Source organism: Anomaloglossus baeobatrachus, chromosome 4 (assembly GCF_048569485.1).
Source record: "Anomaloglossus baeobatrachus isolate aAnoBae1 chromosome 4, aAnoBae1.hap1, whole genome shotgun sequence".
NCBI classification, from domain to species: domain Eukaryota; kingdom Metazoa; phylum Chordata; class Amphibia; order Anura; family Aromobatidae; genus Anomaloglossus; species Anomaloglossus baeobatrachus.
Window position 1 is genome coordinate 431,686,251 of NC_134356.1, and position 14,461 is coordinate 431,700,711.

Genomic DNA, 14,461 nt, shown 5'->3' on the forward strand with positions numbered 1-14,461 from the left:
TGAAAAATGTTTTGCCACATGCAGACAGCCCCAGTTAAAGTTTTGGATTTTAGGGATTTTTTTCTGTATTTTTGAAAAACAATTATATCTCCCATTGTAAAAAAGAACTACACAGGAAATGTGAAAACTCAGTACAGTCACTTGCAACTAACAAACACTATCTGTGGCTAAAAAACATTTCAGATATTTTTTTTCAGTATCTTTCTGATATATAATAAGCTTGATAAAGTCATAATAAAAATGTGAATTTATTTATTTGGTTTATGTTTGATGTAATAAAGATGTTCCTTTAAAACCAATTTTTTCTTTGGAGTTCTGGGCTTCCTCTCTCCATATTTATTCTAAATCACGCTAAAAACTTGGTATACTGACACTCATTGTGTGTTATTGTCTCCAATGCATCGCTATTAATTGGACCAACACTGGCAGATCTGTAGCTCCCTTGTATCTCACCCCAAATTAACTCTTCCAGGAAAGGGGTTTCCACAACAGATAATCAAGTGAAGGCAGATCCCCGGCACAAAACATCCATGAAGAATTTCGAAGTATGAATAAAACGTCAAATTTTTTTCAGCTTGTTCATGACTAAGGATGACCACGTCTGAAACGCGTAGATTTGAGGAGTTATATTTTACTCTTTTAAACTTATGAAATAAATTTGAAGTTTTAGTCATGGATGTGTTGTGGCGGGGATCCGCCTTCACTTGATTACCTACATCATCTCCAGTCCTGCGAGCACGGTCCGGATTCTCCTCCTGGAATTTATCCTATGGTGGTGAGCTGAAACACTCCTTACGTTTCCACAACAGATCCTACATTATGCTGCTCTTAGATAAGTAGGCAAAAACCTGGTGACAGATTCCATTTAAAGCGCACCAATCACCAGGATTTTCTTATATAACCTAAAGCCAGTGCTATACTGTCAGTATCAGGCTGATTCTATACAAACCTATAGTGGTCATCTAGGATGTATATGTTTTGAAACACAAGCAAGTAAAGCTTGTAAAATGAACAGGTTTTTGATTTACAGCAGCTGCACCAGCTAAGAGCTGGGGTGGGTTTTGATAGTGATTCCCGCCCCCTGCCTGTCCGTCCTCCCTCTATCTATTATTTACGCTAGTTCCATTATAGAAGCGTTATACTAATAGTGGTTGCTAGAAGGACGTCATACCTGACGTCATACCCATGTGACCAGAAAGGGCAGGGCCTCAACCAACAACATGGCTGATACCAGAAAGTAACATTATTTTTCTGTTGGCTGAGGCACAGGGGTATGATGTCAGCAAGCTCCTTCTAGCCACCATGATTAATAGCCACAGAATTCTATAATGGAATTAGCATAAATAACAGCTAGGGGGAGGAAAAACAGGCAGGGGGCGGGAATCACTATCAAATTCTATGCCAGATATCAGCTGATCGGCACCGTCTGAAAATGAAAAAACTGTTCAATTTACAAACTTTACTTGCTTATGTTTCAAAAACTATACATCCTAGCTGACAACTAAAGGTATGTATAGAATCAGCATGATAGTGCCAGTATAGCACTGGGTTTAAGTTATATAGGAAAATCCTAGTGATTGGTGCACTTTAGAGGTTGTGAAATGGCCAGTCAGCATTGGACCTACAAGGAAAATAAACTAAGTCAAATGATAACACTACATTACATGTGTAACTATGTTCTACAGTGTATTCCTAATTTTATACTAAATTCCATTCAGGACACAATGGATCCATTGTTAATATCTTTATTTATGTTTTTTTTTCAGCTACAGGAAGGTTTTGGGTGGGATCCCTTCAAATGTCTCTTCTCAAAGTACCAGACCATGTCCAACATCAGTAAAAATAATAACGATAAGATGAATCTTTGGGCAAAATTGTTTTCTCAAGCAGTCAATAAAAACCTGGCCCCATTTTTCCAGGCCTGGGGATGGCCCATTGATGAAGCAACCAGAAGAGAATTGTCCACCCTGAAAGAATGGGAGACTGACCCAATGAAAAAATACATTAAGTGAATATAATTTAAACATTTTTTAAAGAATGTAGCACTGACACTGCTAATTAGTCAATAAGGCATTTACTAAGAGAGGCAGTCAGCCATTGTCACATGATAAAATCTGTAAACTATTCAGGAAATAAACCAGCTTAGATCATGCTCAGCTAGAAAAGATTGATTGGAAAAAAGATGAAATAGGTAAAAAATTAGAAAGCCGAACTGGAAGACGTGCATTGTGCGCTAAACAGCTGATACTCGCCATCAGTCTTCCTCTCTTCACGTTGTCTCAATAAAGTGCCGCTAAAGTAACCAGTGGCGAGTGCTGCTATCATTTTTTGCCGATCTCATCTTTTGTCTAATATAATTTTTATGTTTAAGAGGTTATCCATTCTTCAAACTAGATTAAAAAAAATCTATAAAATAGAGTTTAATGATATCTGACAGTTAGGCTACACGTATCCGCCACGTTGTGGCCAGTTATATGCCCATCTGTCGGAAACAGAAAGTGTAAACATGCTATTTTCAAGAATTTTAGATGGTTTAAGTAGTAGTCAACCGCTTTAAAACAATATAAAATTGTTAATTGCATACTATGTATTCAATGATTGCTGAAAAAGTTATACAGGATATTGAGCAAGGTGTCTAGATTTCTCTTCAATTAAAGGGTGTATCTGGAACTTTAAAATAAAAAATTGAGCCTAAGCACTAACAGGCAAGTCATTGCTAACAACCTCCCTGTTGTGCCCTCATTTTTGCCGCCACAGAGCAGTCACGGACCTCTTCTGCCGGCGATTCAGTGGCTCCGTCAACAGTGGTGGCTTCTTTTCTACTCTGCTCTGTAGATAGGGTGGGACAGCTGATCTCATGCTGATTGACAGCTGACCTCCTGCTGCCTAACTGGGGGAGTCGGGTGTCAATCAGCATGACATTGGCAGTCCCGCCTTGTCTACAGTGCAGAGCGGATATGAAGCCACTGCTCTGATGATACAACATCAGCGAAAGCAGGTGAATCACCGGCAGGAGCGGTTTGTGAGCCTTCTCTGCTGGGGAATAACGGTAGCAGCCATAACTTCCAGGTATGTATCAACTGCCTGCCGGTTTGTGTTAAAGTACTTTTTTTTTTAAAAAAAAAGTCCCAGATACACCTTTCAACTATTCTAACAAAATCAGAGTCTGAACCTTCTATGTAGTTAATTACAGTGGCCTGCAAACATTTGGGCACCAATGGTCAAAATTACTGTTATTGTGAACAGTTAAGCAAGTTGAAGATGAAATGATCTCTAAAAGGCAAGAAGTTAAAAATGACCCATTTCTTTTCTATTTAAGGCAAAAAATATCTTTTACATTTTTAAATTAACAAAAAAGGAAAATGGGCTGTTGCGAAACTTTGGGCACCCTGCATTGTTAGTACCTTGCAGCACCCTCTTTGGCAAGTATCACAGATTGTAAACGCTTTTTGTAGCCAGACAAAAGCTGAAGTTGAACATACGTCAAACTCCACAATAGACTACCTCAAAAAGTGGAAGCTGAAGGTTTTATAATGGCCTTCACAGTCCCCTGATGTGAACTTCATTGAAAATCTGTGGCTAGACCTCAAAAGAATAGTTCATGGTCATGCAAGACGATCCAGAAATCTCACAAAACTGGAAAACTTTCCACGGAAGATGGATGAAAATCTCTCAAATAAGAATTGAAAGACTCTTGGATGGTTACAAAAAGCATTTACAACCTGTGATATTTGCCAAAGAGGGATCTACTAGGTACTAATCATACAGTGTGCTAAAACTTTTGCATTGGCCAATTTTCTTTCTTTGTTAAATTAAAAATGTAAATATTTTTTTGTGCCTAAAATACAAAGAAAATGTGTCAACTTCAACTTTATACCTTTTAAGGATCATTTCATCTTCAACTTGCTCAACTGTTCACAATAACAGTAATTTAGACCAGGGGTGCCCAAACGTTTGCTTTCCACTGTCATTTGCCCTGCTTTAGGTGCAGTTGCCCTGTGGGATACAAATTCGTTAAGGGACTTCTGTATTGATATCCACTTGCCAGCTGCCTTATGACAATACAATTCCAGTTGATTTACATTATAGCGCCATTAAGAAATAAACAGCAATCATGTGCTAAGTCATTTGATTAGCAGGTGCTGGTAGGGAATAGAGCAGCTTACATTTTAATTGAGCAGCCGAGTCTTATCTCGTCGGTAACAGGTGTTGGATGGTCCAAAATTTCAGAGTAATAATAATCCTAAAGATCAGATGTCTGCAAAAACTCTCCTACAACCTTGTCCAATGCAACTTTATTTTAGTACTGTTATACTGTTAGAAAAAACTGCTTATAAAATTAAGTAACACACATAATATACACACCTCAAAATTTAAATTGAAACACTAAGAAGACAAATTCATGGAAATATGAAAATCACAGGATTGTTGGACATGTTAATGATATGCAAATGATGAAAACATGAAAACAACATGTCTATTTAATCACTATTGAGTAAGAAGCTCCAGAAATATAATTATTTACACATCTGGACATGCTATCAATGAAGTTATTAATGATTATTGAAGAAATGTTCAGCCATGGTGGATGCCCTTGGCTACGTAAATCATCATGATCCGTTGCTGTTGCCAGCCAATGACATCCCAGATGTGCTCAATAGAAGACAAGTCTGGAAACACTGCATGTCATGGTGTTGCCATGTGCTTTGCTAAATTGAAAAATGTCTCCTGAGACCCTTTGGATTAAAGGCTGTACCACTGATTTCACAACTGATCCATTTTGTACTGCAAGTGAAAATGGACGTCACATAACAAGCGACATCTAACAGTGTCAGCACAAACCATCAGAAGACATTTGCACAACATTGGTCTAGCAGCCAGATGTGCAGCTCAAGTTTTTCATTTGCCTCCTTGTCCCTTCTATCAAAGGCTATTATGGTACAGAACAAGATGGCAATAGAGTCTGAAATGGAGGACTATTCTTTTCAACAATGAATCTCACTTTTGTCATGGACACAATGATAGTTGAAGATTATTCTGAATATCACATTGGCTACGCCATGAAGAAGCCTTCACAGTGGTCCTACTCTTGGGCTTATGGTGTGCGGTTCCATAATGTAGAGTAGCTGGATCCCTCTCGTTTTTATTTCAGGTACACAACCAGCCTCGTGTTACATTGATTTGGTTGTGATATAGACATTCTCCAAAGTGACCCATGAGCGTTTTTCAGCAGAACAACATGAAGCCGCAAATTGCTCGTCCTACTGTGAGCAATCTGCATGCCTTAAACGTGCTACAATGGTTTGAAATGTCCCCAGACTTAGGGGTACTTTAAACGTTGCAACATCGCTACTGAAATATCGTCGGGGTCACGGTTGTTGTGACACACATCCGGCGCCAGTAGCGACATCGCAATGTGTAAATCCTAGAAGCAACGATGAACGAGCGCAAAACAGTCAAAAATCGTTGATCTGTGTCACGTCGTTCATTTCCATAATGACGCTCCTGTTGCTGATTCGATGTTGTTTGTCACTCCTGTGGCATCACACATCGCTGTGTGTGAAGCCGCAGGACCGACAAACATCTCCTTACCTGCGTCCCGCCGCCAATGCGGAAGGAAGGAGGTGGGCGGTATTTTACGTCCCGCTCATCTCCGCCCCTCCGCTTCTATTGGCCGGCCGCTTAGTGACGTCGAGGTGACGTCGCGGTGACGCCGAACACACATCCCCCTTGAAGGAGGCATTGTTCGGCAGTCACCACAACGTCGCCGACCAGGTAAGTGCGTGTGAAGCTGCCGTAGCGATAATGTTCGCTACGGCAGGAATCATAAGAAATCGCATGTGCGACGAGGGCGGGTGCTATTGTGCTGGACATCGCTAGCCGATGCTAGCGATGTCGCAGCGTGTAAAGTACCCCTTATTTCCCGTCGATCACATTTTGGACTTCATTGCTTGGGAATTGCAAAGAAGCTGCCAGCAGCAGATCTTTATTATTTGCATGCATAAGTGCATTCAGTGTGCCAGAACATCGCTCAGACAACCATTATTAATCTTATTATCCTCACTGTGAAAGTGAAAGTGTTTCTGTGTGCGGCGCTCATTCTTGATACTTAGTAAACTATTATGAAAATATTTCCATGTTTTCATTATTTGCTTATCACTAACATGTCTATGCATCCTGTAATTTCCACAATTCAGCAGCTTTTGGTGTTGCAATTTCAATGTTGAGGAGTGCATGTATTTCATTAAAAATGGTACAAACATAAAGAATGAAACAAAAAATAACTAAAAAAAATACACAACAAAACAAAAGCAATTTGGAAAACATAATAATAATTGTTCTATCCATCAGACTTGCATATTAGTAAAATTAAGATGCTCAATACTTCTGGTCTTGGGGAAAAATTCCCTCTATAGTGGTGTATTTAACATCAAATATATACTAGTGATGAAGCAAAACAATTATTACACATACAATAGATTGTTCATTTTTTTGCTTTGATGCCTATGTTTTGCTGTTTAAAGTGTTTCAAATATTTTATTCTTGCTGCTGATATATCAAACCTTTATAATAAAGCCTTTTACAGTTTTAAACTTTTTTTGTGTTTTCTATGAGAGTAATATTGTCATTTACTTGTGCACTTACCTGCCCTGCGACGTCGCTCTGGCCGGCGAACTGCCTCCTTTCTAAGGGGGCGGGTCGTGCGGCATCACAGCGACGTCACACGACAGGCGGCCAATAGAAGCAGAGGGGTGGAGATGAGCGGTACGTAAACATCCTGCCCACCTCCTTCCTTCATTGCAGACGGGACGCAGGTAAGGCGATGTTCCTCGCTCCTGCGGCTTCATACACAGCGATGTGTGCTGCCGCAGGAACGAGGAACAACATCGTAACATCGGTCCTTCCGTAATTATGGAAATGACCGATGATACGATTTCGACGCTTTTGCGCTCGTTAATCGTATCAAAAACTATTTACACACTACGATATCGACAGCGACGCCGGATGTGCGTCACTTTCGATTTGACCCCACTGACATCGCAGCTGCGATGTCGTAGTGTGCAATGTACCCCTAAGGGTGCCAATACTTTTGTCTGGCCCATTTTTGGAGTTTTGTGTGAAATGATCAATGATTTGATTTTTGTTTCATTCTCTTTTGTGTTTTTTCATTGCAAGCAAAATAAATGAAGATAATAATACCAAAGAATTTGTGATTGCAATCATTTTCAAGAAGAAACTGAGTATTTTCTAACAGAATTGCAGGGGTGCCAATACTTTTGGCCAGCACTGTATATTCATAGTTATTACTAGAGATGAATGAGTACCGAAATATTTGTATTCACTATACTCGTAACGAGTACTTTGTAATATTCGTGTATTCATTGTGAATAGACCCAACAAAGAGGTCTGGGTGTCTGAGGAAAAGGCTGAAATGAGTGGGAAAGTGATGAAACTGAATGGGGAGGGCCTGGAGAATATGGCTGCGTGAATTTTTTTGACTCACATCTGGTTTCTAGGAATAAGGATATCACAGTATTACGTCACTTATTTTCTCTCTCTCTCTCTCTCTCTCTCTCTCTCTCTCTCTCTCTCTCTCCAAGCACTTCATACTTACTGATCCCCAGGACGGTGCGACTATCACACTGCTCCCACGGCCTCTCATTCTTCTTCCCTACCCGCTAATTAGGCTCATACATGTTCACTGCACCCGCTCAGACATCTTCACATATGTTCTTTCTATCTATCTATTCTTTCTATTTTTCTATTTGTCTGTTTATTTATCTATCTATCTATCTATCTATCTATCTATCCATCCTAGCTATCCAGTTATCCTATCCTATAATATTTTGTTTCTCCTTTAAAAAACGCATTAACAAAATCACGGCAAAATCGCGGTAAAAACGCGACAAAAACGCAGGAAAAACACAACATCATTACACGCGTTTTTTTTTTACATTTCCAGATTTTCTGTGACAAGGTGCAGTTTTCGTTGCAGTTTGTGTGCAGAAAAAACTGCAGCATGCGCATATAGCCTGAATTGTATCTGGAACAATGTGGGTGACTGGCATTGTTTGTGACAAAAAATGTTGGTTTTTTTTTTAATTAATTATTTATTTATTTAATTTACTGTATAATAAAGACCCGCCCACCGGTGTCTGTGATTGGTTACAGTCAGACAGCTGTCACTCAGCGTGGTGACGGGTCTGACGCAACCAGTCACAGACGCTGGTGGTTGGGAGAAGCAGTGAATATGTATGAGCCTAATGAGTGGGTAGGGAAGAATGAGAGGCAGCGTGAGCAGTGTGTAGCTGTGCTGCGCCTGTTGATTGGTGAGTATGAAGCGCTTGGAGAGAGATGCTGACCCCAGATGCAATGTGCGCAAAATGGCAGCGGAAGGGCTTCTTTAGACTCTATAACCCTGCGCGGTCAGCCAATCCCAGTAATGCCAGAACCAAGATGGCTATGTGTGGTGCCCCTCAGGCTGCCATCACCACAGAGGTACTGCACCTCATTAGAGGTGTGGTGCCCATACTAGGTAAGAAAGAAACCATCTATCGGTTCACGCACCAAAAACCTGCAGACACCCAGTTATTAGTGTGCCGCCCCCTGGAGCAGGCGAACTGCTCAAATTCGGGGTTTGCTGTGGCTCAAGGGTCCCCGGACCTGGGGCTCAGTGGCCGCTCAATTAAAAGGGGAGATATTTACAAGGGAGAGTTTGTGACGCCACCCGTGGTTCGTGGTACGGGGAGTACCGCCGCTGCCGATGGGAGTACCTGGGGAAGATGGAGTTGGGCAGCCAGATGGTGATCCCTCCACGGGTAGGGGAGGCCCTGGGACTCTGTAGGAAGGTGGCGGATAGTGTTGTGAAGGCTATGTGGGCAGGCAGGACGTAGGGGGAGCAGTGTACTCACTCAGGATGTGAAGATGTTCATGCAATCATTAAGCAGACTCTGGCACAGGAGTAAACCAAGTCTCTGGGTACCGCTGCTGCTTTTGGGGAGCCCATCCAGGTGTCCGTCCCCACTGGTATTTCTTAGTGGTCCGGAGCCTGCCTCCTTGCACAAGTGTACAAGTTCCTAAGTGACCCGTCGGCCTGAAGCTGTCAGGGTCCCGCTCCCTATATCTATATAGTGGAGCCGTGCTCTCGATGGCTGACACTTGGCATTTCGGTGGGCTGCATAAGCTGGAAAGCCCTGTCCCCCTCGTTGTGTTGATGCCTTCGATCTCTGAGCTCTTGGGGAAAGTTCATAAAGAGACTATCCCCCACAGGTGAATTATGAGGTTACGTGAAGCTACTCCCTGATCTAGGGTCCTGTACACCGCCGTGCTCAGTACCAGTCCGGTTACTGGACTTTCTGGTGCCGACTGTTCTCCAAAACTAAGTCTGCTACACCTCCTCCAATACCCTGCGACCGGGTCTCCGACTCCTCTGGTTCCAGACCATCGTCTGCGACCCAACCAAGGTCACAGAGGGAGCTACAACTCCCTCAGCTCCTCACTCTCTGAGGGCTACTACTGATCTGACTTCCTCCCTCCCACCAGTCTGCCTGACCCCTGGGCGGGTGGCCCTTTTCCAGCTAGACCACCCACTGGTGTGCCTGACAGGGTGTGGTTTGAGGTGTGGTTAGGATTTCAGTGCTGATGGAAGCAATACCAGTGTGTAGGAACCCAGAACCATGGGGGGTGGGTTCTGCACCATAAGAGACTGAGGTGCAGTTCCCTGTGACACCCTGATAGAGTTAAGGGCGTCACATTAGCTCACACATTAGATCAGGGCTGGGGAAGGTCCCATTAATGCATTGCGACGAGTAATCTGATTATGGTACTTAATCCCCATGAACTGTATCTAGAACCATCTAGGGGGAGGAGCTTAGTGGGTGAGCAATCTAAGGTAAAATGGGCGAAGCTAAGTTTGAAAGTTGATCGTTGACTGTTGACAGAGTCAGTCAGTCAGGAGGAGGGAGGAGACCGACAAGGAGTGAGGGGAGTGAGGACCCTTGGGGTCCTGCTCGGCTCTGAGAAGACTGAAGAGAGAATCCCAGCGACTTAGGGGAAGAGTGTGTCAGACCCCCTATAGTCGTATTTGACAAGCAACAGCTTCAGTTGATGGGATTGGTCGCAAATGGGGTCCCGGTCTCTAGGCTAGGACGGTACTTCAGGACTTCCTAGTAACACCGGAGGCCAGGGTGGTTGTACACACCTTTGGGCCACAAGCAGCACACAAATCCACTGGAAGGGGGCCACAGAGGACCAGGGAGCCAGGCAGGCAGAATTCCCTTCAAAGGTTCCCGGAGGGAGCCATGCAGGCAACATTCCTACTAGTGATCCGCGGTCCCTGGCTTAGGGCACTGTGTGTGGAGGCGCAGGACAGGAGGGTAAAAGTCAGCGCAGAGAAACGGCCAGGAAAGGCAAACAAAAGGGTGAACCGGTACTGGCCTTGGATTTATTCGGGATCGGGGGTTGCCCATCACTGAGGATCCCAGCATACCATGGTGGGCTAATCTGACTGTCAACTGATAACCGGTACAGTGAGTAAAAGACTTGTTGCAAAGCCCTGGTGTCGTCTCCATTACTCCTGCGTCACAACCTGCCATCATAGACTTTTCCTATCATCAACGGTTATCTCGTGGTCACACTCTACCTGTGGGGAGTACAAACTCCTCAGCTGCGCCCTCGTAACCTGCCCCGGGAAACCCACAGCGCAGCGGCGGCTCACATAGCCACAAAACCACAGGTGGCATCACTTTAAATAAATCTCTAAAAATATAACTCCCATCATCATCCCTTATTATTTGAAAGACATCGCCAGAGTCACGAAGCCGGACCCCCGCCACCGCTGACATCCCCAGACTAGTCCGGCCCAGCCTAATTCCGAGTACCCTAGGGTGGGAGCAGGGCTGCCACTAGCAATTTCAGGGCCCCATACTGGCAAAAGTTCAGGGCCCCCTTGAGGCTCCGCCCCAGCTCCGCCTCCACCCCAGCCCCGCCTCTACCCCACGAATCTTCCACAGTCCCACCGCTACTCTTGGAAAAACTTCACTTCTGCACTACAACCTCACCAATCACACATTAACCCTTCACATTGAATACCGTATCACACACACAGCCATCAGATTTTGTTTTGGCCTAAAGAGTTTTTTAAGCCTGCCACCACCACAAGGTAGACTCTTTTGGCAGGGCCCTACTCTAACCTTTTTTTTTTTAATCTAACTTTTTTGGTATACATTTATTTTTGGTATATCTATTTTTTTTTCTTTAAGGGAATCTGTCACATACAGTTTTTAAGCTAATTGAAACCAAATTGTGATAATGCTGACTTGTGGAATTAGACCTAACAACACCTTCAAAGGGAATCTGTCACCAGGTTTTTAACATCTAATCTGAGCATAACATAGGGGAAGAGATCCTGATCCAGCGATTGTCACTTATTGGGCTGCTTACTGTAGTTTTGCTAACATCACTGGTTAATCAGCAGGAGATTATCATTACAGGGCTACTTGTCATGCTGCAGGTAGTCCAGCATATTCATGAGCTCTGTATAACTGCTAGATCTGCAGCAGAGAAAACATTGATTTTATCACAATGAAAGCAAACAGCCCAGTAAGTGACACATCGCTGGAATCAGGGTATCTGTCTCTACATTATGCTGCTCTCAGATGGGGGAGCAAAAGCCTGCTGACAGATTCACTTTAAGGCTATGTGCCCATGTGTGCGTATTGCATGCAGTTACGCTGCGTTCTGCACTGCAGTGTAACTGCATGCGTCCTGCGTCCCCTGTACAATCTATAAAGATTGTACATAATCCATTTGCATGCTGCCAAATCGCTGTGTTGTAAAAAGAAACATGTCACTTCTTTCATGCGCTCTGCATGCTGTCTCCATTCTGTCTATAGGGAGAGGTAGCATCCAGAGCGCACAAATTCTGCAGTCGGCAAAGTTTCAGAACGGAGCTTTTCAGCTGCGCTCTGAAGCGGACATGCAGTGAGTTTACTCTGCGGTGGAGAGCGCAAACGTGGGCACATAGGCTCTTTCAGCAGATAGATAGATGGCTAGATAGATAGGTAGAATCATAGATAGATAGATGGATATGTGGCGCCCTTGTGGCTTCAGTCACCACAGGGTACTGCACCTCACTTAAGGTGCAGTACTCATCCTGGATCCAGAGGAGGTCGGTACCAGTTCCACAACACAAAGTTATATACACAACCAGGTTGCCCTCCCCATTGGGGACCGGGCTAGGGTCGGGTCTTAAGGTAGTTAGTCACCAAACATGGGGGGCAGCCACCCACTAGTGACAGGGAATGGGGGGGGAGCAGCCACCAGGGGGAGTTAGGAGCTTACACTACAGTTAGAGTGTTCTACAGCAGGAGAGAACAGGAGCGGGACCGGTGCGGTTCAGGGTGCAGAGCTTTAGGGTGGAACAGACTTCATGTTGTATCACAAGAATCTACAGGACGGGGGATTGCATGTCCCACTGACCACCATGAGATCCCGGAGCACAGTGCCACATAGGGTCTGAAGTCGTGATTACAGTCAAGCCCCACAGCGGCCCCGCGTCACCTACACAGGGGACAGGAGCTAACACTACACAAACCGGGGTCCCCAAGCAGCTTCAGGCCACGGGGATCCATCTTTAAAGGCGCAAGAAGGAAGGGTCCATCGACCACCGTACCAGTTCTAACCTCCAACGGATCCGGGATCGCTTCGGCGCCAATGGCCACTATTCTCCTCATCATCCCCCCTAGGGCCCCGCTCCACCTGTGGGGAGCAGAACCATCCTTGCTGCAACACCATCCGCCCCGGAGGACAGCGACAGCAGCGGCGGCTAATTCCTGGCCACGTACCACAGGTGGCGTCACAAGACTATCATCCTCATCATTCCCCTACCATCATCCAAATCCCCCTTTATTGTACACCTTGGGGCCACGAAACCGGGCAGGGCCACCTGTGACATCCCTGACCCTACATCACCGGCCCAGCGACGAATAACATTTAACCCCTGCCCCGTGGGTGCTACAGATAGGAGATAAATAGACCGAATAATAGATAGAGAAATAGATAGATAGTGGGGGCTCACAGCAGGTGGGGGGGCTCACAGCAGGTGGGGGGGCTCACAGCAGGTGGGTGAGCTCACAGCAGGTGGGGGGGCTCACAGCAGATGGGGGGCCCACAGCAGGTGGGGGGGCTCACAGGAGGTGGGGGGTTCACAGAAGGTGGGGAGATCACAACAGGTGGGGAGATCACAGCAGATGGAGGAAGGTGAGAGGGGGCAGCAGATGAGGGAGGGGGGCAGGGCGGCCGATTGGGGGGCAGGGGCTTACCAGGGCACTTGCAGGGATCGCTCTCCTCAGACAGCTTCCACAGACACCGGAGTGAAGCTGAGGGGAGTGGTTTCCGGTCCCAGATCCACAGTGATTGGAGAGATCAGTCACAAGGCCGGTCTCTCCAATCAGAGCTGGGGGCGGGTGAAACTGAGGTCACCCAGCTCCAGCCAATGATCGGTGCTATAGCTGCACTGATCATGGCTGGATTTCAATGTTTCAGCCATTTTCAATGGCTAAAACATTACAGTGGCTGTGATTGGATGAGCGGCGTTTGTCAGCCAATCATAGCCTCCTTAGGTCCGGGGGGGAGACACCACCCCTCCTGAGGTCAGGCAGAGAGCCCCTTCTCCCCGAATCTAAGATCTTTGCAAAGCGATCGCAGCCACTGGGGCTCTGGGGCCGCGATCTCGCCATGACATACTGGCTACATCATGGGTCCTTAAGTACCAGGGAGCCATGATGTACCCAGTACATCATAGGTCGCTAAGGGGTTAACACGTTTTCAGGCTCTAGGGGCCCGCTCCCGCTTAGGGCCCCTGTGCGACTGCAGGTGCTGCAACTCAATATGTCTGGCAGTGCAATGTCTCCTTTCCCTGCCCATGGGGCCCGGTGAGCAGAAGAATGAAAGGGGAGGAGCCCGGGCTGTCAGCCGGACCCCCCTCTTTTCACCGGGCCTGATACAGTAGACACACTAGTAATGCCCTGATGGCGGCCCTGGGTGGGCATGTCATATGCATTACTGTGATTGGTTATGAAGCCCAGCATGTTTAGTGGCTGCAAATCAGGCACCAAACCTGCTGGGCGGGACATTTGAATATAGCAAGGCGAGTACACAAACCCCTGCAATATAACGAGTAGCCAGAATACTGCACTATCTGTGCAAGTAACGAATAGTAACGAGTATCCTTGCTCACCACTAGTTACTATAGAAGAGTCCTCAATGGTTCCAAACATTAACTGCTTTATTGAACACACGTTTTAAACATTGTTGCATTTTGCTGATAGCAAACCTTATCATTACTACACATATAAAGATACAGTTAATACAAACAAGGAGGTCTTCAGGGGGTTGCAGGTCACAGTTCACCTTCCTACATTCCTCCCCTCTTGAACTGTGGCCGTCATTGGCCATACAG

General features: G+C 45.3%; 1 protein-coding gene across 2 annotated transcripts in view; it reads left to right on the plus strand.

The window, feature by feature from the left end:
- Positions 1-3,876, plus strand: part of LOC142303759 (TRPM8 channel-associated factor homolog) — a 145,447-nt gene extending 141,571 nt beyond the window's left edge. For both annotated transcript variants that reach the window (XM_075345451.1, XM_075345453.1), the window contains one exon: positions 1,767-3,876. In XM_075345451.1, coding sequence (XP_075201566.1) covers positions 1,767-2,012 — 246 coding nt within the window. In that variant the 3' untranslated portion in view covers positions 2,013-3,876. The remainder of the gene's footprint in view (positions 1-1,766) is intronic.
- Positions 3,877-14,461: the final 10,585 nt, after the last annotated feature.